The following is a 24,047-nucleotide window of genomic DNA, read 5'->3' as shown; positions in this document are numbered from 1 at the left end:
ATCCGATTGGACCGGTTGGAAATTATCTAATAGATCCGATCTGAAGGAAAATTGTACCGTGTAGATGAGGCTTATTCTGGATCCACACCATACGATTTTTTGGCAGATGTACCTGCCAGATCGATTGTTTCCAGCATGTCTGATCTGAGGATTGATCATTTTTTTGAGGGATTTTCTGATCGATTTCCTTTTGCTTCTATGAAAATCGATCAAAAAAATGATCAATCCTCAGATCGGACATGCTGGAAATAATCGTTCTTGCAGGTAAATCTGTCAAAAAATTGTATGGTGTAGATCCAGCATTAGAGCAGATCCCAGGTATGGCTAATAAGTTTCCTCAGGGTGGGTGGAGCTCTGGTTTTAGGTGTAACTCAAGTCTCATGTTAATCTACCACAGCAAGATGCACTGGAAATACAGGCTGGTGTAGGGAAGATTAGGCCACACCCTCCGTATCCATGGAAACACATCGCTTTGCGTAGTAAAACTTACAGGACGAAACTGAACTATTCTGCAATACTAGTATGGGCAGCTGTAACAGCCTGCGTCACAACCTAACTCCAACCAACGAACTGTATGTGTAGTACAGCTAAGAAACAGAACATCAGTAGCAAAGAAGAGAGTCTCATATTGTTTCCAGTACTGGAAGAGTTAAACTTCCGTTATCTATGTAAAAGAGCCTCTCTGAGCTCTCTGCCCCAACTTGGGTGACTGTTTTCTGGAGCACTTATAATACAGAGAACAGTCAGGTCTGGTTCACACTGGGCGCTTTTTTTTGCGCTTTGCTGATCGCTGTTGATCAGAAAAGCGCTGCTACTGATGTATCCCTATGGATACATTCACACTGCAGCAATTGCGATCAATCACAAACGCACTGCATGCAGCATTTCGGGGGCGCTGCGATTCTCATTCTATTAAACCGGGAATCACAAGTGCAAATCGCGAGATTTCACCCGCCAAAATGCGATCGGGTCCGCAATCATCGGGAAGCGCCCAGTGTGATCTGGCCCTCAGAGACAGATTTAGATAAGATTTTTACTGCAGGGAAGTTAAAAGGGTCATTAGCTTTGCTACTTTTATCGTTTAAAATACAGAGTGTGACTTGTATTTGCAAATATGACAGAATTATGCAATGTTATAAAAAAAAGCTATATATCTAAAAATTCAAATATGAGACTATCTCCTTTGCTAGTAACGTTCTATTCATTATCAGTACATCATACTTTTTTTTCACTTCAGTGTCACTAACACTTCAATGTTACAAAAAAATTGTAATTTAATGAACTACTTGAGTACCAGCAGTCTTGGCCCCTTAACCTCCCCAGCGTTCAATTACCCCAGGATTTCTGTGCAAACAGTGAAAAAATTTATTTTTAAAACTTTTTTTTTCCTGTAACTTGCCAAAATGTGTCAAGCAAGGGTCTAGTATACAGTGCAGGAGAGTATTGATGTGTATGCATGTTTATACTGTTCACAGCATGTTTTTTTGAACGGACATTTCTGTCCATACCGCTAGGGAGGTTAAAGAGGAACTGTAACGGCAAAACGTCCCCTGGGGGGTACTCACCTCGGGTGGGGGAAGCCTCAGGATCCTGATGAGGCTTCCCACGCCGTCCTCTGTCCCACGGGGGTCTCGCTGCAGCCCTCCGTACAAGATGACGTCATTATTTACCTTCCCGGCTCCTGCGCAGGCGCTCTGACGGCTGTCGGCTCCGAAGTAGGCGGAAATACCCGATCGCCGTCGGGTCTGCTCTACTGCGCAGGCGCAAGTTTCCGGCGCCTGCGCAGTAGAGCGGACCCGACGGAGATCGGGTATTTCCGTCTATTTCCGTGCCGAAAGCAGCCACAGCGCCCGCGCTGGAGCCAGCAAAGGTAAATATTGAAAGTACAGTCGGGCCTGTCGCCCGCTGTTCGGAGGGCTGCAGCGAGACCCCCGTGGGACAGAGGACGGCGTGGGAAGCCTCATTAGGATCCCGAGGCTTCCCCCACCCGAGGTGAGTACCCCCCAGGGGATCTTTTCGAAGTTACAGAGTCTCTTTAAGGACCAGAGACTGCTGGTACAAAAAATGGGGCTCACCGACACCACGTGGAACTGTCACTGAGGCCCACTCGCACTGCCGTCGCTATGACAGCAGAGCTCTGTGAGCAGGTGAGGAGCCGATTTCATTGGCCCGTGACCCTCTGAACCAATGTGATTGCCTTACAGTCATCACAGGGTCGGGAGCCAATGAAATCAGCTCCTGACTGGCTCACGGAGCTCTGTTGTCATAACAACTGTAAAGCGAGTGGGCTGCAGCAGTGGGAGAGCAGCACGATGGGGTCCGTGCGGCGCGGTAATTAAAATCTATGCCCTGGCAGGGATAAGAGGTCCCAAGCAGGGCGTAGATTTCAATTAGCCTGGTCCGTAAATAGTTGAAAAAAGAAGAAGAAAAAAAAAAAAAACTTATAAAAAGCCCATTTAAAGGATACCCGAACTGACATTTGACATGATGAGATAGACATGTGTATGTACAGTGCCTAGCACACAAATAACTATGCTGTGTTCCTTTTTTTCTTTCTCTGCCTGAAAGAGTTAAATATCAGGTATGCAAGTGGCTGACTCAGTCCTGACTCATACAGGAAGTGACTACAGTGTGACCCTCACCGATAAGAAATTCCCCTTTTTATCTCTTTCTTGCTTTCAGAAGCCATTTTCTGCTAGGAACGTGTTTTATTGTTGGAATTTCTTATCAGTGAGGCTCAAACTCACTTCCTGTCTGAGTCAGGACTGAGTCAGCCACTTACATACCTGATATTTCAGGCAGAGAAAGAAAAAAAGGAACACAGCATAGTTATTTGTGTGCTAGGCACTGTACATACACATGTCTATCTCATCATGTCAAATGTCAGTTCGGGTATCCTTTAAACAAAGCCCCCTCCCACATTCTATTACCACACCTTCTCCTGAGTAACAAAGAGATGTACCTCGGCCCTATGAAACATGTGCTTCGCAACAACCCACCAACACTGAAGACCATGTGGTCTGACTGGCCAGGCGGGTAGTTGGCCTCCACTCACTGGCCCTTGCCCTGCTGCTCACCATGGCTGGACCCTGGGTTAAAATATACTGTCTATAAGACATCAGGAACTACCATAAAACTCACTCACCATCTAGCTCCGCCTCCTCTGCCAAGACCTGGGCTATAAAGCTGACACTCTTCAGGTATTCCACATAGGCCTCCTGCCACACAAACACATAAACATCGTAAAGTGTTACCCTTCTGTAAAATAAAAAACACTGCTGACTATATACTAACCGCCAGGATGTAGAAAAAATACTTACACAGCCAGGATGTAGAAAAAATGCACTAAGGACAATACAAATAACTGGCCATATCAATGTTTGGAAAATGTCAGCCCTCCGCACCATTTATCAAGCTTAAAGGGTACCAGAGACAAAGCACCCTCATGTATTTTACCATATATATCAGTGGGGGCAATAGAGAAAACACCTACCCTGCTCTCTGTTTCACCCTTCACTGATCAGCCTGCTTGTTATCAGCCCTGATAAAATCCCCGACTGAGCATTCAGTCTGCGCTTTGTTCAGGAATCATTATAACTGAGTGTCTTCTCTGTTGTCTTTTCAAGCCCAAGCCTGTCCCCTTATGGCTCTGCTTTCCTGTTCTGTATATTCACAGCATCACAGAGAGCAGTGATGAGATGGGAGGAGTAAGGATATATTGAAAAACTTTTTTTTTTTTTTAAATCTATATTTGTTAGTCTTAAGAGGTTTTTAGAAATGGTGATTTCATTTTGCACACAGCCCAATAATAATATTCTTTTCTGATGAACTGTGTTTTGCATGGAGTTATAGTAAAAAAACAAACAAAACAAAAAAAACACAAAAAAACAGCACACCAGAGCGGCGAAAATACCAGGTATAGCATTTATTTTGTCAAATCTATCGGGGGATATGTTTATTATGTGCCAAAAGCGTTCATCTCTGGTTTCCTTTAATAGTAAACCAGATCTAATTACCACAACAGACATAAAAAGATGCAACAAAACGCAACAAGCCTGAAATTCAAGTATATATAACAAAATGTCCCTCGTTACTGAATCAGATAAAAATTAACTTTTATTGGTCAATATAAAATGTGGACTGACTGACACTACACATACTCATAAGTACTGTCGGGCCTACTGCGTCAATAATAGAGAGGTCACTAAGTAACCCTGGCCCTCTGACAATACAGCTAAATTATTATTAAAATCACACAACCCCCACCAAATAACCCGACATGTTTCACTCCAAAACTGAGCTTTTTCAAGGGTGAAGTGACATAAAAGTGCAATTAGTGATTAAAGTGCGAATTTACATAATTATACAGATACAGAGTATGGCCTATAGGCTCATAACATCATAGCAGCCAAACACAAATGACATTCAGCTTCCCTTATATACCCTATACAAGGGTGTGGTGGGCAAAACCCCTCCCCTCTAGGTGGTCCCTGAAGTTGCCCTTTGCAGGGCCAGCACTCCATTGGTTCAGAGTGCTGTTAATCATGTCATCCACCAATAACAATGTAGATCTATATATGCCCTGTATACAGATTGCTCCCCCTAAAATACTATTATATTGCTCACAAATACATAGGGGAATACCTCCAGTCCTGGTGAACATGTATATGGCAGCTGTACAACTCGCTCCCATTCCTGTGTCCCCAGAACGCTTCCCAACGCTACCTCCGTAAAGCGAGCCTTCCGATTGGCTCACAGTGTTTCTCCCCTCTACGGCGCATCAGCCAATTAGCAATCAGTATCTCAGGTGACGTATGCGGAAGTATCTCCGCAACGTACGCGTGAGGCGCATACGTCACATCCCAGGTACGGAAGTCCTCGCAATGCGTCCACCGTTAGATGCCTTGGGATTAGACATTGCCATGGTAACACCATAAACATAATAAACATAATGCGTCCATAGACCAGCAGAGCTCCGATCATCCCCTGACGTGCCAGCCAGTGTCATACATGGCATCATGGGGATCACTGTGGCAACACTGCATTTAAAGGAGCAGTATATGCAATATAGATAACAGAAAAATGTAAAAGTTAATAGGCACATCTAAAACACTAACCCCTCAATCCTATCACCATATCATGGTAGACAGGGGGAGGGGAATAAACGGAGGGGGGGGGGGGGGGGAAGAAAATAAAGGTGTATGGCATAATATAGAAACAAGTGAATGTACATGTAAGATGAGGGGTAAACCATATGGGCAAGAAGTAAACAAAGATGGATTTGGCAAACAGAGTGTACCACCCACATGAGGAAACACATAGAATATAAAAGACCCCATGAGGGGGTCTCACTTTCCACAGGACACACAGACCTTATGGCAGCTCATGCCGGAATATGTGGTAGTATACTAGATAGCTAAAGAGGGGTAGGCAAACCTCTTATACAGGGGCGTAACTAGAAATCACTGGGCCCCCCTGCGAATATTTGGATGGGGCCCCCCCCATAGGTGCCAAATAATCGTAATGGGGCAGCGTTTCACTGTAAATTAATTGTAAAGTGGGCAGCATTTTACCAGACAATCGTAATGTGGGCCAGAAAATCGTAATGTGGGCAGAGTTCACCAGAAAATCGTAATGTGGGCCTTTAGAAAATCATAATGTGGGCAGAGTTCACCAGAAAATCGTAATGTGGGCACCAGTCACCAGAAAATAGTAACGTGAGCAGCAGTCACCAGAAAATTGTAACGTGGGCAGCATTTACCAGACAATCGTAATGTGGGCAGCGTTCACCAGAATATCGTAATGTGGGACAGAAAATCGTAATGTGGGCAGAGTTCACCAGAAAATTGTAACATGGACAGCATTCACCAGACAATCGTAACTTGGGCAGTGTTCACCAGAAAATCGTAATGTGGGCCAGAAAATCGTAATGTGGGCAGCGTTCACCAGAAAATCGTAACGTGGACAGCATTCACCAGACAATCGTAACGTGGGCAGTGTTCACCAGAAAATCGTAATGTGGGCCAGAAAATCGCAATGTGGGCAGCAGTCACCAGAAAATCGCCATCTGGGCAGCAGTCACCAGAAAATTGCAATGTGGGCATCAGTCACCAGAAAATCCTAATGTGGGCAGCAGTCACCAGAATATCGTAATGTGGGCAGCAGTCACCAGAAAATCCTAATGTGGGCAGCAGTCAGTCACCAGAATGTCGTAATGTGGGCAGCAGACACCAGAAAATCCTAATGTGGGCAGCAGTCACCAGAAAATCGCAATGTGGGCAGCAGTCACCAGAAAATCGCAATGTGGGCAGCAGTCACCAGAAAATCGCAATGTGGGCAGCAGTCACCAGAAAATCCTAATGTGGGCAGCATACACCAGAAAATCGTAATGTGGGCAGCAGACACCAGAAAATCGCAATGTGGGCAGCAGACACCTGAAAATCGCAATGTGGGCAGCAGACACCTGAAAATCGTAATGTGGGCAGCAGACACCTGAAAATCGTAATGAGGGCAGCAGACACCTGAAAATCGTAATGAGGGCAGCAGACACCTGAAAATCGTAATGTGGGCAGCAGACACCTGAAAATCGTAATGTGGGCAGCAGACACCAGAAAATCATAATGAGGGCAGCAGACACCAGAAAATCGTAATGAGGGCAGCAGACACCAGAAAATCGTAATGTGGGCAGCAGACACCTGAAAATCACAATGTGGGCAGCAGACACCTGAAAATCGTAATGAGGGCAGCAGACACCTGAAAATCGTAATGAGGGCAGCAGACACCTGAAAATCGTAATGTGGGCAGCAGACACCTGAAAATCGTAATGTGGGCAGCAGACACCAGAAAATCGTAATGAGGGCAGCAGACACCAGAAAATCGTAATGAGGGCAGCAGACACCAGAAAATCGTAATGTGGGCAGCAGACACCTGAAAATCACAATGTGGGCAGCAGACACCTGAAAATCGTAATGAGGGCAGCAGACACCTGAAAATCGTAATGAGGGCAGCAGACACCTGAAAATCGTAATGTGGGCAGCAGACACCTGAAAATCGTAATGTGGGCAGCAGACACCTGAAAATCGTAATGAGGGCAGCAGACACCTGAAAATCGTAATGTGGGCAGCAGACACCTGAAAATCGTAATGAGGGCAGCAGACACCTGAAAATCGTAATGAGGGCAGCAGTAATGTGGGGCTGTGGTGGGCAGCGAGCGGCGGGCAGATACATACCTGCTTCCGTGCGTTCCATTGGAGACTTCTCCCTCTAGCGGCTGACGTCACTTCCGGAAGTGACGTCAGCCGCTAGAGGGAGAAGTCTCCGATGGAACGCACGGAAGCAGGTATGTATCTGCCCGCCGCTCGCTGCCCACCACAGCCCCACAGACACTTACGAGCTGGAGGGGAGCACAGAGGGGAGAGCCCCGAGGTGAGGGAGAGGGGGGAACTACCCCTCTCCCCGCCGACTGTGGGCAAGGCTTTCCCCTCATGCTGCCACCCCTCCAGCACCCACAAAACGGCCCCAAGCGGGCCCCAGGGGGGGGCCGGGCCCCCCCGCGGGCGCAGGGGCTGCAGGGCCTATTCCTACGCCCCTGCTCTTATAGAAAGGGTGAAAAGGTGAACCCCTCATTCAGACCCTCCGGACTGAGGGTACCCAACCTGTATATCCATTTGGATTCCAGTTGCCTCAATTTAAGATCTAGGTTGCCTCCTCTTGGTCCCAACCTCCATTCCTGGATCACCCAGTATTCGAAGGTCCTAATATCGCCCCCATGTTTATCATTAAAGTGGCGGGCCACAGAGGTATTTCTCTTGTGTTTTATATCGCCCAGATGTTCAAGGATCCTTGTTTTAACCGCCCTTGTAGTTTCTCCAATATATAACAACGGGCATGGAAACTGGATGGCATATATGACCCCTTCAGTGTCACAGTTGTAAAAATCCAGTAAATCGTATTTTCGGCCATTTTTTGGTGCAACAAAATCTCTACGTTTGGATACATGGGTACAGGCCTTGCATTTGCCACATTTATGCATGCCATTTAATCTGTGATCTAACCAGGTTTTCCTCTTGTAGTTGGATTTCTCTACATAATTTGGAGATCCATCAGACAGAAAGGAGTGTACCAATGTGTCACCAAGGTTCTTTCCCCTTCTATATGTAATAAGTGGATTGGGGGGAATGAGGTTCCTAAGATCACGGTCCAGTTGAAGGATAGGCCAATGTGTACTAATGATTTTCTTTATATTTGGTGATTGCTTAGAATAAGTACTAATAATCCTCATCACCCCCGAGTCTGATGGTGCTTTCTCTTTGGGATGTAACAACTCTGTTCTCTCAGTGGATCTCGCTTTTGACTCCGCTTGCTCCAAAACTCTCTGGGGGTATCCCCTATCTCTAAATCTTCTATGCAAACTCTTGCATTCCTTGTCAAATTCTTTCTGATCGGAACAGTTTCTCCGTGCTCTGAGGAACTGACCCCTGGGTATTCCACGTTTTAGGGGTTCAGGATGATGACTTTCCCAGGCTAGTAGGGAATTGGTTGCTGTGGGTTTACGAAAGATACTCGTATCTAAACCCCCATGGAGTTTTTAACAATGTGCACATCCAAGAAATCTATTGAGGTGGAACTGATCTCATGGGTGAAAAACATGCCGATGTTGTTATTGTTAAGTTCGCCAACAAATTCGAGAAACATCTCTCTGGGGCCGTCCCACAAGACAAACACATCGTCTATGAAACGGCCCCAGAACAGAACATGCGAAGCGTATACTGCCAATTCATCACCAAATACGTGCATATCCTCCCACCAGCCCAGGAAGAGGTTGGCGTATGAGGGGGCACACGCCGTCCCCATGACACAACCCCTTTCCTGTAGAAAGAACTGGTTCTGAAAAAGGAAATAGTTATAGGTAAGTATATATCGCAAAAGATCCAAAATAAAGATTGAGTGTTCCCTAACATGAATACTGCGAGACTTGAGGAAATAGTCAACCGCTTGGATCCCAAGGTTATGTTGTATGTTATTGTAAAGAGACTCCACATCCAGTGTTGCCAGCCAGACATTATCATTAACTTTGATGTCATGTAGTTTATTTAGAAGGTCCATGGTATCCCTAAGATAGGATGGAAGACTTTCCACAAAGGGTCTAAGGAAAAAAATCAACATATCTGCTTGCATTTTCAGTCAGGCTATAATTACCCGCGACAATTGGCCTGCCTGGTGGTGTGGATACATTTTTATGGACCTTTGGAAGTGCATAAAACACTGGGACGGTGGGATGCTTTGTGTTAATACATTCGAAATCACCCTTATCCAGGATCTCCTTATCTCGTGCCTGTTTTAATAGGGCCTCAAATTCTGTCTGATATTTAATTGTTGGGTCATGTTGAAGTTTCCGATATTGTCTGTCATCTTTGAGCAGTTTATTACACATCTCAATGTAACCCTCTCTTGACATGACCACTATATTGCCACCTTTATCTGATTTTTTGATAATAAGGTTACTGTCACATGACAGATTTTCGAGGGCCTTTTGCTCATTCAGGGTGAGATTATTCATTGCATCCCTACTCACATTCCCCCTTCTTGCTAGTTCCTCCAATTCTTTCGTAACCACATCCACAAACGTCTGTATAGAAGAATATTGGCTGATAGAAGGACAAAATTTGCTTTTCACTTTTAAATCGCTGACCGGTGTACATTTATGTACTTCCCCTGTGACATTCTCCTCAAGAAGATCATTGAGGTTGGCAAGAGCCTCTTCGTCTCTTCTATAATCACTCCTACTTTGTGCACTAGGGGTATTCATAAACTTCTTGATAGCCAGCTTTCTGGCGAACAGATTGATGTCCTTTACAGCCTCAAATAAATCAAATTGCGATGAGGGAACAAAAGAAAGACCCCTTGATAGTACACTCAATTCTGTCTCATCTAAAGTATAATCAGTTAGATTGATAACTTTCATTCTGTCTGTGGTAACTGAGTCAATCACCATTCCTCCTCCCTCTGTTTCCAGTATCTGGGTTTGTATCCCCATTTGTCTCTGTTGCGCAGGTCTCTCGGGGTGCCCACTGGTCTTGATTGATGTCCCCTTGGTTTGCCCCTCCCTTTGGGTTTCTTGGGGGGCTTGTTCACTTCCCCTGACTCTGATTCTGAGTTTTGTTCACTTTCTGATTCCGTATTCGTATCTGTTTCAGTGTCTGTGTGTACTGTAGCTGGTTTTGGTACAGGTTTCTTTGGAGTACGCCCCCAATCATACACCTTATTCAATTTAAAATCTTTAACATCTCGAGTATATTTCTTATGTTTTTTACTTTTGATGGACTCTTTATGATTGTGCACTTTATTTTGTAGTTTTTCCTCCAGACTCTTGTATACTGGATGTGACTTGAAGGTTAAAACCTTCTTATGTTCGCCTGCCAATTTTTTATTTATCCTTTCTAGCTCTTTCAATTCAAAGTCCCTCAAATACGCCATAAGTTCGAGACTTTGTTTCGTTTTGAGACTATTCCATCCTTCCATACTTCTTGCCCATATGGTTTACCCCTCATCTTACATGTACATTCACTTGTTTCTATATTATGCCATATACCTTTATTTTCTTCCCCCCCCCCCCCTCCGTTTATTCCCCTCCCCCTGTCTACCATGATATGGTGATAGGATTGAGGGGTTAGTGTTTTAGATGTGCCTATTAACTTTTACATTTTTCTGTTATCTATATTGCATATACTGCTCCTTTAAATGCAGTGTTGCCACAGTGATCCCCATGATGCCATGTATGACACTGGCTGGCACGTCAGGGGATGATCGGAGCTCTGCTGGTCTATGGACGCATTATGTTTATTATGTTTATGGTGTTACCATGGCAATGTCTAATCCCAAGGCATCTAACGGTGGACGCATTGCGAGGACTTCCGTACCTGGGATGTGACGTATGCGCCTCACGCGTACGTTGCGGAGATACTTCCGCATACGTCACCTGAGATACTGATTGCTAATTGGCTGATGCGCCGTAGAGGGTAGAAACACTGTGAGCCAATCGGAAGGCTCGCTTTACGGAGGTAGCGTTGGGAAGCGTTCTGGGGACACAGGAATGGGAGCGAGTTGTACAGCTGCCATATACATGTTCACCAGGACTGGAGGTATTCCCCTATGTATTTGTGAGCAATATAATAGTATTTTAGGGGGAGCAATCTGTATACAGGGCATATATAGATCTACATTGTTATTGGTGGATGACATGATTAACAGCACTCTGAACCAATGGAGTGCTGGCCCTGCAAAGGGCAACTTCAGGGACCACCTAGAGGGGAGGGGTTTTGCCCACCACACCCTTGTATAGGGTATATAAGGGAAGCTAAATGTCATTTGTGTTTGGCTGCTATGAGGTTATGAGCCTATAGGCCATACTCTGTATCTGTATAATTATGTAAATTTGCACTTTAATCACTAATTGCACTTTTATGTCACTTCACCCTTGAAAAAGCTCCGTTTTGGAGTGAAACATGTCGGGTTATTTGGTGGGGGTTGTGTGATTTTAATAATAATTTAGCTGTATTGTCAGAGGGCCAGGGTTACTTAGTGACCTCTCTATTATTGACGCAGTAGGCCCGACAGTACTTATGAGTATGTGTAGTGTCAGTCAGTCCACATTTTATATTGACCAATAAAAGTTAATTTTTATCTGATTCAGTAACGAGGGACATTTTGTTATATATACTTGAATTTCAGGCTTGTTGCGTTTTGTTGAGAATTTATTAGGTGTCCTGACACCTTGTTCCTTAATCCCTGAATCATAATTCATTAATTATGGCAGGCTTCCTAGATACAATCCCTGATGTCGAGAAACTTATTGCGGAAGCAAAACAGGTTTTTACTATGGAGGAGTCTACTCAAGCCACTCCACCTGTGAATGATACCCCTGATTCAGAAATTAATGAGGCTTTTAAAACCATTTTCAATGTTTATAAAGAACATAATAGAAGCTGGTGGGAAATAACAAGCTTCAATACATATCTAAGAGAAAGGATAACGGTACGAGGTCTTAGGAATTTAGTTACCCCCCATAAACATACAGATAACACCGAGTTTATGGAAGGATGGAATAGTCTCAAAACGAAACAAAGTCTCGAACTTATGGCGTATTTGAGGGACTTTGAATTGAAAGAGCTAGAAAGGATAAATAAAAAATTGGCAGGCGAACATAAGAAGGTTTTAACCTTCAAGTCACATCCAGTATACAAGAGTCTGGAGGAAAAACTACAAAATAAAGTGCACAATCATAAAGAGTCCATCAAAAGTAAAAAACATAAGAAATATACTCGAGATGTTAAAGATTTTAAATTGAATAAGGTGTATGATTGGGGGCGTACTCCAAAGAAACCTGTACCAAAACCAGCTACAGTACACACAGACACTGAAACAGATACGAATACGGAATCAGAAAGTGAACAAAACTCAGAATCAGAGTCAGGGGAAGTGAACAAGCCCCCCAAGAAACCCAAAGGGAGGGGCAAACCAAGGGGACATCAATCAAGACCAGTGGGCAACCCGAGAGACCTGCGCAACAGAGACAAATGGGGATACAAACCCAGATACTGGAAACAGAGGGAGGAGGAATGGTGATTGACTCAGTTACCTCAGACAGAATGAAAGTTATCAATCTAACTGATTATACTTTAGATGAGACAGAATTGAGTGTACTATCAAGGGGTCTTTCTTTTGTTCCCTCATCGCAATTTGATTTATTTGAGGCTGTAAAGGACATCAATCTGTTCGCCAGAAAGCTGGCTATCAAGAAGTTTATGAATACCCCTAGTGCACAAAGTAGGAGTGATTATAGAAGAGACGAAGAGGCTCTTGCCAACCTCAATGATCTTCTTGAGGAGAATGTCACAGGGGAAGTACATAAATGTACACCGGTCAGCGATTTAAAAGTGAAAAGCAAATTTTGTCCTTCTATCAGCCAATATTCTTCTATACAGACGTTTGTGGATGTGGTTACGAAAGAATTGGAGGAACTAGCAAGAAGGGGGAATGTGAGTAGGGATGCAATGAATAATCTCACCCTGAATGAGCAAAGGGCCCTCGAAAATCTGTCATGTGACAGTAACCTTATTATCAACAAATCAGATAAAGGTGGCAATATAGTGGTCATGTCAAGAGAGGGTTACATTGAGATGTGTAATAAACTGCTCAAAAGATGACAGACAATATCGGAAACTTCAACATGACCCAACAATTAAATATCAGACAGAATTTGAGGCCCTATTAAAACAGGCACGAGATAAGGAGATCCTGGATAAGGGTGATTTCGAATGTATTAACACAAAGCATCCCACCGTCCCAGTGTTTTATGCACTTCCAAAGGTCCATAAAAATGTATCCACACCACCAGGCAGGCCAATTGTCGCGGGTAATTATAGCCTGACTGAAAATGCAAGCAGATATGTTGATTTTTTCCTTAGACCCTTTGTGGAAAGTCTTCCATCCTATCTTAGGGATACCATGGACCTTCTAAATAAACTACATGACATCAAAGTTAATGATAATGTCTGGCTGGCAACACTGGATGTGGAGTCTCTTTACAATAACATACAACATAACCTTGGGATCCAAGCGGTTGACTATTTCCTCAAGTCTCGCAGTATTCATGTTAGGGAACACTCCCTCTTTATTTTGGATCTTTTGCGATATATACTTACCCATAACTATTTCCTTTTTCAGAACCAGTTCTTTCTACAGGAAAGGGGTTGTGCCATGGGGACGGCGTGTGCCCCCTCATACGCCAACCTCTTCCTGGGCTGGTGGGAGGATATGCACGTATTTGGTGATGAATTGGCAGTATACGCTTCGCATGTTCTGTTCTGGGGCCGTTTCATAGACGATGTGTTTGTCTTGTGGGACGGCCCCAGAGAGATGTTTCTCGAATTTGTTGGCGAACTTAACAATAACAACATCGGCATGTTTTTCACCCATGAGATCAGTTCCACCTCAATAGATTTCTTGGATGTGCACATTGTTAAAAACTCCATGGGGGGTTTAGATACGAGTATCTTTCGTAAACCCACAGCAACCAATTCCCTACTAGCCTGGGAAAGTCATCATCCTGAACCCCTAAAACGTGGAATACCCAGGGGTCAGTTCCTCAGAGCACGGAGAAACTGTTCCGATCAGAAAGAATTTGACAAGGAATGCAAGAGTTTGCATAGAAGATTTAGAGATAGGGGATACCCCCAGAGAGTTTTGGAGCAAGCGGAGTCAAAAGCGAGATCCACTGAGAGAACAGAGGTTGTTACATCCCAAAGAGAAAGCACCATCAGACTCGGGGGGTGATGAGGATTATTAGTACTTATTCTAAGCAATCACCAAATATAAAGAAAATCATTAGTACACATTGGCCTATCCTTCAACTGGACCGTGATCTTAGGAACCTCATTCCCCCCAATCCACTTATTACATATAGAAGGGGAAAGAACCTTGGTGACACATTGGGTACACTCCTTTCTGTCTGATGGATCTCCAAATTATGTAGAGAAATCCAACTACAAGAGGAAAACCTGGTTAGATCACAGATTAAATGGCATGCATAAATGTGGCAAATGCAAGGCCTGTACCCATGTATCCAAACGTAGAGATTTTGTTGCACCAAAAAATGGCCGAAAATACGATTTACTGGATTTTTACAACTGTGACACTGAAGGGGTCATATATGCCATCCAGTGTCCATGCCCGTTGTTATATATTGGAGAAACTACAAGGGCGGTTAAAACAAGGATCCTTGAACATCTGGGCGATATAAAACACAAGAGAAATACCTCTGTGGCCCGCCACTTTAATGATAAACATGGGGGCGATATTAGGACCTTCGAATACTGGGTGATCCAGGAATGGAGGTTGGGACCAAGAGGAGGCAACCTAGATCTTAAATTGAGGCAACTGGAATCCAAATGGATATACAGGTTGGGTACCCTCAGTCCGGAGGGTCTGAATGAGGGGTTCACCTTTTCACCCTTTCTATAAAGGTTTGCCTACCCCTCTTTAGCTATCTAGTATACTACCACATATTCCGGCATGAGCTGCCATAAGGTCTGTGTGTCCTGTGGAAAGTGAGACCCCCTCATGGGGTCTTTTATATTCTATGTGTTTCCTCATGTGGGTGGTACACTCTGTTTGCCAAATCCATCTTTGTTTACTTCTTGCCCATATGGTTTACCCCTCATCTTACATGTACATTCACTTGTTTCTATATTATGCCATACACCTTTATTTTCTTTCCCCCCCCCCCCCCCCCCTCCGTTTATTCCCCTCCCCCTGTCTACCATGATATGGTGATAGGATTGAGGGGTTAGTGTTTTAGATGTGCCTATTAACTTTTACATTTTTCTGTTATCTATATTGCATATACTGCTCCTTTAAATGCAGTGTTGCCACAGTGATCCCCATGATGCCATGTATGACACTGGCTGGCACGTCAGGGGATGATCGGAGCTCTGCTGGTCTATGGACGCATTATGTTTATTATGTTTATGGTGTTACCATGGCAATGTCTAATCCCAAGGCATCTAACGGTGGACGCATTGCGAGGACTTCCGTACCTGGGATGTGACGTATGCGCCTCACGCGTACGTTGCGGAGATACTTCCGCATACGTCACCTGAGATACTGATTGCTAATTGGCTGATGCGCCGTAGAGGGGAGAAACACTGTGAGCCAATCGGAAGGCTCGCTTTACGAAAGTAGCGTTGGGAAGCGTTCTGGGGACACAGGAATGGGAGCGAGTTGTACAGCTGCCATATACATGTTCACCAGGACTGGAGGTATTCCCCTATGTATTTGTGAGCAATATAATAGTATTTTAGGGGGAGCAATCTGTATACAGGGCATATATAGATCTACATTGTTATTGGTGGATGACATGATTAACAGCACTCTGAACCAATGGAGTGCTGGCCCTGCAAAGGGCAACTTCAGGGACCACCTAGAGGGGAGGGGTTTTGCCCACCACACCCTTGTATAGGGTATATAAGGGAAGCTGAATGTCATTTGTGTTTGGCTGCTATGATGTTATGAGCCTATAGGCCATACTCTGTATCTGTATAATTATGTAAATTCGCACTTTAATCACTAATTGCACTTTTATGTCACTTCACCCTTGAAAAAGCTCAGTTTTGGAGTGAAACATGTCGGGTTATTTGGTGGGGGTTGTGTGATTTTAATAATAATTTAGCTGTATTGTCAGAGGGCCAGGGTTACTTAGTGACCTCTCTATTATTGACGCAGTAGGCCCGACAGTACTTATGAGTATGTGTAGTGTCAGTCAGTCCACATTTTATATTGACCAATAAAAGTTAATTTTTATCTGATTCAGTAACGAGGGACATTTTGTTATATATAAAAAGATGCAGCCAGCATGAAGAATGAACACACACCTATGTGCTCCCTCTCCCACCATAACAGGCACCTCTCTCCCTCCATAATGAACAATACCATCCATAAAATTATGTACACACACACCACACAACACACCCACACCACACCACACCACACCACACCACACCACACCACACACACACACACACACACACACACACACACACACACACACACACACGCACGCACGCACGCACGCACGCACGCACGCACGCACGCACGCACGCACGCGCACACACACGCACACACACGCACACACATCACCAAAATTACATTTACTCCACCCCAAACTTAAAAGTTCCCCTACTTCTCTACACTACCAAGCTTTCTTTATCCCACTATAATTACAACCCCCCCCCCCCCTTTCCCCCAATGGTTGGCCTCCTCCCAAACAAAAAGAGAAGTCCTTCCTCATTATTTTACTATTCTGACATGGCCCCCACCAAAAATAAAAAACCCCTCCCTCTCTATTGTGTCGGGTCCCCTAACTTTCCCCGCCATGAAAACTGATCCTTCTTCTTTGCGTCTGTGTGCAGTGCCAACAGAATTGTGGGAAGTCTGTTTTAAGCAATACCCGTTGCTTGGCAGCCCTGCTGATCCTCTGCCTCTAATACTATTAGCCATAGCCCCTGAACAAGCATGCAGCAGATCAGGTGTTTCAGACTTTAAAGTCAGATCTGACAAGACTAGCTGCATGCTTGTTTCTGGTGTTATTCAGATACTATTACAGAGAAACAGACCAGCAGGGCTGCCAGGCAACTGGTATTGATTAAAAGGAAATAAATATGGCAGTCTCCGTATACCTCTTAAGGGGCCTATACACCTAACGATTTTCCTGCCGATATACAGCCATTTCGATCACAGTGATCGAAGCGGCTGTGAAATCGCCGCGTACACCGCTGACAGAACGATCGATTTCCGTCCGAAGTCAATCGTTCCCGTCGACCCATCCATGCGGAAGATTTTTCTCGGTCGCCGGCGGGTCGGGAGTGCGTCATTAGCGGCGTTAGAATGCCCGACGACCGACGCAATACAGCGGGTATCCATTACTTGCTCCGGCCGGTACGAATCCCCGCTCACTGCTGTCTTCTCCGCTCTGGTCTGGTCTTCGGCATTCTTCACTTCTTCCTGCCCGGCAGGAAGATTAAACAGTAGAGGGCGCTCTACTGTTTAAACTTCCTGCCGGGCAGGAAGAAGTGAAGCATGCCGGAGACCAGACCAGAGTGGAGAAGACAGCAGTGAGCGGGGATTCGCGCCAGAGTAGCAGGTAATGTATGCGGGGGCCCAGGGGAGTGGCGGCAGCACCACCACCACCGATTGTGAACGGTTTCAGGCTGAAATCGGTTCACAATCTGTTTGCAGTAAAGGTGGCCATACGATCCCTCTCTGATCGTTCCCGTTGACTCCCGTCGATCCATCCGTGCTGAAGATTTTTCCTGATCGCCGGTGGGTCGGGAGTGCGTCACTAGCGGCGTTCGAATGCCCGACGACCGACGCAATACAGTGGTAATACATTACCTGCTCCGCCGGCGCGAGTTCCCGCTGTCACCTCTGCTCCGTCTCCGCGCTGGGCTCCAAGTCCAGCAGGCTTTACTTCTTCCTGTCCCGGCAGGAAGTTTAAACAGTAGAACGCCCTCTACTGTTTAAACTTCCCCGGACAGAAAGAAGTGAAGCCAGCCAGAACCCAGCGGTGAAGAGACAGCGGGGACACACGCCGGCGGAGCAGGTAATGTATGTGGGCGGGCAGCGGCGGCACCACCACAGATTGTGAACGGTTTCAGGCTGAAATCGATTCACAATCTGTTTGCAGTAAAGGCGGCCATACCATCCCTCTCTGATCAGATTCGATCAGAGAGGGATATATCTGTTGGTCGAATCTGATGGCAAATCGACCAGTGTATGGCCAGCTTTACTTCAGTTCCCCTTGAAGTGTTTACACAGTGACGCAAGCCTGTTATCTGGGTGATGTTTGCTGTGGGAGGGACAGTAATCTGTAAAATAAGCAGTAAATTAAAGGGAACCAAGGACCACATTTTCCCCCCTGGTTACTAAAAGCTATAGGAGCCGCCATGTTTCCCCCTCCCCTTCTAGCTGCTCATTATTTATCCAGAGGAAGGTGTGAAGAAAGCATCTGGGACTTCTGTAAGCTCTTTGAAGCAACTCCTGTGGTAGGGCAGGCCTCGGAAGTAGATTCATAAAACCCTCTGCTAAACTTTTACATGTAAAAAGAAGAGGTAAAATTGAAGGTTTTTTTAATTAATGAGCCACATTGTCGGCATGCATATGAAATGTGCTATTGAGATGCCCTGGGTGCTAAAAATGGTGCTCGTTCACTTTAACACTGAGCTGGGTTAATAAAAAAAAAAAAAAGTAAGAAAAGGGCAGAAGTGACGTCACTTTTGGCATCACAGAGAAAAAGTAAAAATGGAAGCCAGTAAGAAATATTATTCTGTAACAAAAAGTACTGTAAGAATCATTGCAAACTTTCACCATATGCAAGATTGTTCTGGTTTTGTTCATGTGTGGAGTTTGTGTGGAGTTTGTATTTGTACATTATATTTGCTTTTTGTTTTTTAATAAAAAATCAATGTTGAATTTTTTTTTTTATTTTTTTTTATTTTCTTTATTTCATATCACATTTCTCTTAAAGGACATCCGAGGTAAAACTAAACTGATGAGATAAACAATTGTAGCCATCCTCCTCCTCCTAATAATGACTTTTTGGATATCTCACAGTTTTATATTTAGATCTAGTTTTTAACTGTTTTATTGTCTCTGCTCAATGACACATTCATTGAAGTATGCCAGAGCTCACATCTATAAATGGCCTCTGTATCTTTTTCCTGCTCTCAGAAGCCATTTACTGACAGGAAAGTGTTTTATGACAGGAAAGTGTTTTATGACTGTAATTCCTTATCAGTGAGGGTTATGCTACAGTCTGACCCAGTCCTGACCCGGACAGAAACTGTCACTTGCATACTTGATGGTTAACTCTTTCAGGCAGAAAAAGAAAAAAAGGAACACAGCCTAGTTATTTGTGTGCTAGGCACTGTACATACACATGTCTATCTCATCATGTCACATGTCACCTCGGGTATCCTTTAAGCATTTGGGTCTTTCCCTTGTTCTGCATGACCCAGAAAAGAACCCTGCCTTCTGAAGAGACATAACCAGATTGTTTTATGGTTGCGATTGTTAATTAGGTTGTCTGAAATAGCTTTTCTCTCACAGGAAATACAGACATATTTAGAAGTGGTGGCAATGTTACCAAATATCTTGCAAGGAGAATGCAAATTGCATCAGTTATTCATACAATCAAGATTGTATTGTGTAGGGACACTTTAACCAATCCAAAATTGCTATTTTGTGCACAGTGAGGAAGGCATTCCCACTGGCTGGGGCCGGAATTGCAGCTGCACACAAAGAGAGAACAGGATTGGGGGAGTTGTCACCCCCCCGCCTACGCACCATTATATTGTGTCCTCTAACAGCCCCCATGATGACAAGAACTCTTCTCCCCCATAATAGACTGTCTTTTCTTCCCTCCCCTACCATGATGACAGGTCCTCTCCCCCTTCCCCCCCACACACAATTTACGATATGTCCCCCAACTCCCACCATAATAACAGGTGCCCCACTCACTCCGTAATGAACTGTCTACTCTTGCCACCTCTACCATAATGACAGGTCTCCTTTGCAGCACCTTCCACCATACTGACAAATCCTTCCACCCCCAACCATATTGTCAGGTCCGTCTATGGCTACCATGATTTTCAGGTGACTCTCTCTCCTCCTCCATCATGAAAAGTCCTTCCTCACTCTTCATCCATGAGGACAGGTCCCCCATCCCTTACCATATGATGACATGTCTTCTCCCCTCCCCACCATAGTAGCGAGTCCTATTCTACACCATGACAGGTCCCTCTTCCCTCACCATAATGACAAGTCTCCTCCTTCCCTACCATAGTAACAGGTCCTGCTATAGCATAATGACAGGTCCCCTTCCCTTACCATGTCTCCTCCCTCCATACCATAGTAACAGGTCCTACTATACCATAATGACAGGTCCCCTTCCCTCACCATGACAACAGGTCCCGTTCCCACACCATGATGCCAGGTCTCCTCCCTTACTCTGCCATAATGACAGGTCCCCTTCCCTCATTATGATGACAGGTCCCCTTCCCTCACCATGATGACAGGTCCCCTTCCCACACCATAATGGCAGGTTCCCTTCCCACACCATAATGGCAGGTCCCCTTCCCACACCATGATGACAGGTTCCTTTCCCTAACCATGTTGACATGTCTCCTCCCTCCCTACCACAGATCCTACTATAACAATAATATTTATACAGCGCTTTTCTCCCTGGGGACTATACCATATACTATACCATAATGACAGGTCCCCTTACCTTAAATTATGATAGGTCTCCTCCCTACTTTACCATATTGACAGGTCCCCTTCCCTCACCATGATGACAAGTCTCCTCCCTACTCTACCACCATAACAGGTCTCCTCACCACTCTGCCATAATGACAGGTCCCCTTCCCTCACCATAATGACAGGTCCCCTTCCCACACTATGATGACAGGTCCCCTTCCCTCACCCTGATGCCAGGTCTCCTCTCTACTGAGTCCCCAGGGAGAAAAGCGCTATATAAATATTATTGTTATTGTTATTGTTACTGTGCCATAATGACAGGACCCCTTCCCTCACCATGATGCCAGGTCTCCTCCCCACTCTACCATAGTGACAGGTCCCCTTCCCTCACCATAATGACAGGTCCCCTTCCCTCACCATGATGCAAGGTCTCCTCCCTACTCTACCGCCATAACAGATCTCCTCCCCACTCTACCATAATGACAGGTCCTCTTCCCTCACCATGATTTTTATTATTTGATTTATATAGCGCCAACATATTACGCAGCACTGTACAATAAATAGGATTACAGACAATAACAGGGGTGACAGAACAATACAGGTAACAGACCATAGATACAACAATACAGGTAATAGCAATAAGATACACAACACAATGCAGATAGGAGTACAATGCCAGATCATAAACTGGAGTGGTAGTGGTAAACAATTACCAGTTCCAAATTCTGGGTAAAGTGCACACAGTCAAGTATGATACACAAGAGGAGAGGGCCCTGCCAAAGGCTTACAATCTAGAGGGAGGGGTTGGTGACACAAAAGGAGGGGGTGCATCAAGAAGTTATGGGCAGAAAGGATTAGGGTAGTGTTGAGTTGATGCAGGCCTCCTTGAAGAAGTGAGTTTTGAGTGCTTTTTTGAAGGTGTTGAAGGTCTCCTCCCTACTCTACCACCATAACAGGTCTCCTCCCCACTCTACCATAATGACAGGTCCCCTTCCCTCACCATAATGACAGGTCCCCTTCCCACACTATGATGACAGGTCCCCTTCCCTCACCCTGATGCCAGGTTTCCTCCCTACTGTGCCATAACGACAGGTCCCCTTCCCTCACCATGATGACAGGTCCTCTTCCCTAACCATGATGCCAGGTCTCCTCCCTACTGTGCCATAATGCCAGGTCTCCTCCCCTCGCCATAATGACAGGTCTCCTCCCTACTGTGCCATAATGACAGGTCTCCTCCCTACTGTGCCATAATGACAGGTCTCCTCCCTACTGTGCCATAATGACAGGTCCCCTTCCCTCACCATGATGCCAGGTCTCCTCCCCACTCTACCATAATGACAGGTCCCCTTCCCTCACCATGATACCAGGTCTCCTCCCCACTCTATCATAATGACAGGTCCCCTTCCCTCACCATAATGACAAGTTCCCTTCCCACATCATAATGACAGGTCCTCTTCCCACACCATGATGACAGGCCCCCTTCCCTCACCATAATGACAGATCCCCTTCCCACACCATAATGACAGGTCCCCTTCCCACACCATGATGACAGGTCCCCTTCCCACACCATGATGACAGGTCCCCTTCCCACACCATGATGACAGGTCCCCTTCCCACACCATGATGACAGGTCCCCTTCCCACACCATGATGACAGGTCCCCTTCCCACACCATGATGACAGGTCCCCTTCCCACACCATGATGACAGGTCCCCTTCCCACACCATGATGACAGGTCCCCTTCCCACACCATGATGACAGGTCCCCTTCCCACACCATGATGACAGGTCTCCTTCCCTCACCATGATGACAGGTCCCCTTCCCTCACCATGATGACAGGACCCCTTCCCTCACCATGATGACAGGACCCCTTCCCTCACCATGATGACAGGACCCCTTCCCTCACCATGATGACAGGTCCCCTTCCCACACCATGATGACAGGTCCCCTTCCCACACCATGATGACAGGACCCCTTCCCTCACCATGATGACAGGTCCCCTTCCCACACCATATGACAGGTCCCCTTCCCACACCATAATGACAGGTCCCCTTCCCACACCATAATGACAGGTCCCCTTCCCACACCATGATGACAGGTCCCCTTCCCTCACCATGATGACAGGTCCCCTTCCCTCACCATGATGACAGGTCCCCTTCCCTCACCATGATGACAGGTCCCCTTCCCTCACCATGATGACAGGACCCCTTCCCACACCATAATGACAGGTCCCCTTCCCACACCATAATGACAGGTCCCCTTTCCACACCATGATGACAGGTCCCCTTCCCACACCATGATGACAGGTCCCCTTCCCACACCATGATGACAGGTCCCCTTCCCACACCATGATGACAGGACCCCTTCCCACACCATGATGACAGGACCCCTTCCCACACCATGATGACAGGACCCCTTCCCACACCATGATGACAGGACCCCTTCCCACACCATGATGACAGGTCCCCTTCCCCTCACCATGATGACAGGTCCCCTTCCCTCACCATGATGACAGGTCCCCTTCCCTCACCATGATGACAGGTCCCCTTCCCTCACCATGATGACAGGTCCCCTTCCCTCACCATGATGACAGGACCCCTTCCCACACCATAATGACAGGTCCCCTTCCCACACCATAATGACAGGTCCCCTTTCCACACCATGATGACAGGTCCCCTTCCCACACCATGATGACAGGTCCCCTTCCCACACCATGATGACAGGTCCCCTTCCCACACCATGATGACAGGACCCCTTCCCACACCATGATGACAGGACCCCTTCCCACACCATGATGACAGGACCCCTTCCCACACCATGATGACAGGTCCCCTTCCCTCACCATGATGACAGGTCCCCTTCCCTCACCATGATGACAGGTCCCCTTCCCTCACCATGATGAAAGCCCCCTTCTCTCACCATGATGACAGGTCCCCTTCCCACACCATGATGACAGGTCCCCTTCCCTCACCATGATGACAGGTCCCCTTCCCTCACCATGATGAAAGCCCCCTTCTCTCACCATGATGACAGGTCCCCTTCCCTCACCATAATGACAGCTCAGACTCTCTTCCCCGTTAATGACAGGTCCTCCTCCTCACCTGCGGCCGGTTTCCGGTGTCCAGCTGGAGGCCCCGGCTCGCCATTTTCATGGCTCTCTGCAGCGGCTTCAAAACACCATCACCTGAAGAAGCCATGACAGCCCCGGAGTCCCGGAACCCCGGAGCGGGTGAAGCT

General features: G+C 46.0%; 1 protein-coding gene across 2 annotated transcripts in view; it reads right to left on the bottom strand.

Annotated features, from left to right (window-relative positions):
• Positions 1-24,047, bottom strand: part of VPS9D1 (VPS9 domain containing 1) — a 101,149-nt gene extending 77,102 nt beyond the window's left edge. For both annotated transcript variants that reach the window (XR_011024962.1, XM_068261694.1), the window contains exons 1-2: positions 23,912-24,047; positions 3,146-3,218 (exon numbers count right to left, since the gene is read on the bottom strand). Coding sequence is in view for 1 of the 2 variants with exons in the window: in XM_068261694.1 (XP_068117795.1) it covers positions 3,146-3,218; positions 23,912-24,007 (169 nt within the window). In the remaining variant the exon portion in view is untranslated. The remainder of the gene's footprint in view (positions 1-3,145; positions 3,219-23,911) is intronic.

Source organism: Hyperolius riggenbachi, chromosome 11 (assembly GCF_040937935.1).
Source record: "Hyperolius riggenbachi isolate aHypRig1 chromosome 11, aHypRig1.pri, whole genome shotgun sequence".
In the NCBI taxonomy this organism is placed as follows: Eukaryota; Metazoa; Chordata; class Amphibia; order Anura; family Hyperoliidae; genus Hyperolius; species Hyperolius riggenbachi.
Note: the sequence above shows the minus strand (reverse complement) of the source record. Positions and strands in the feature narration are given on the sequence as shown.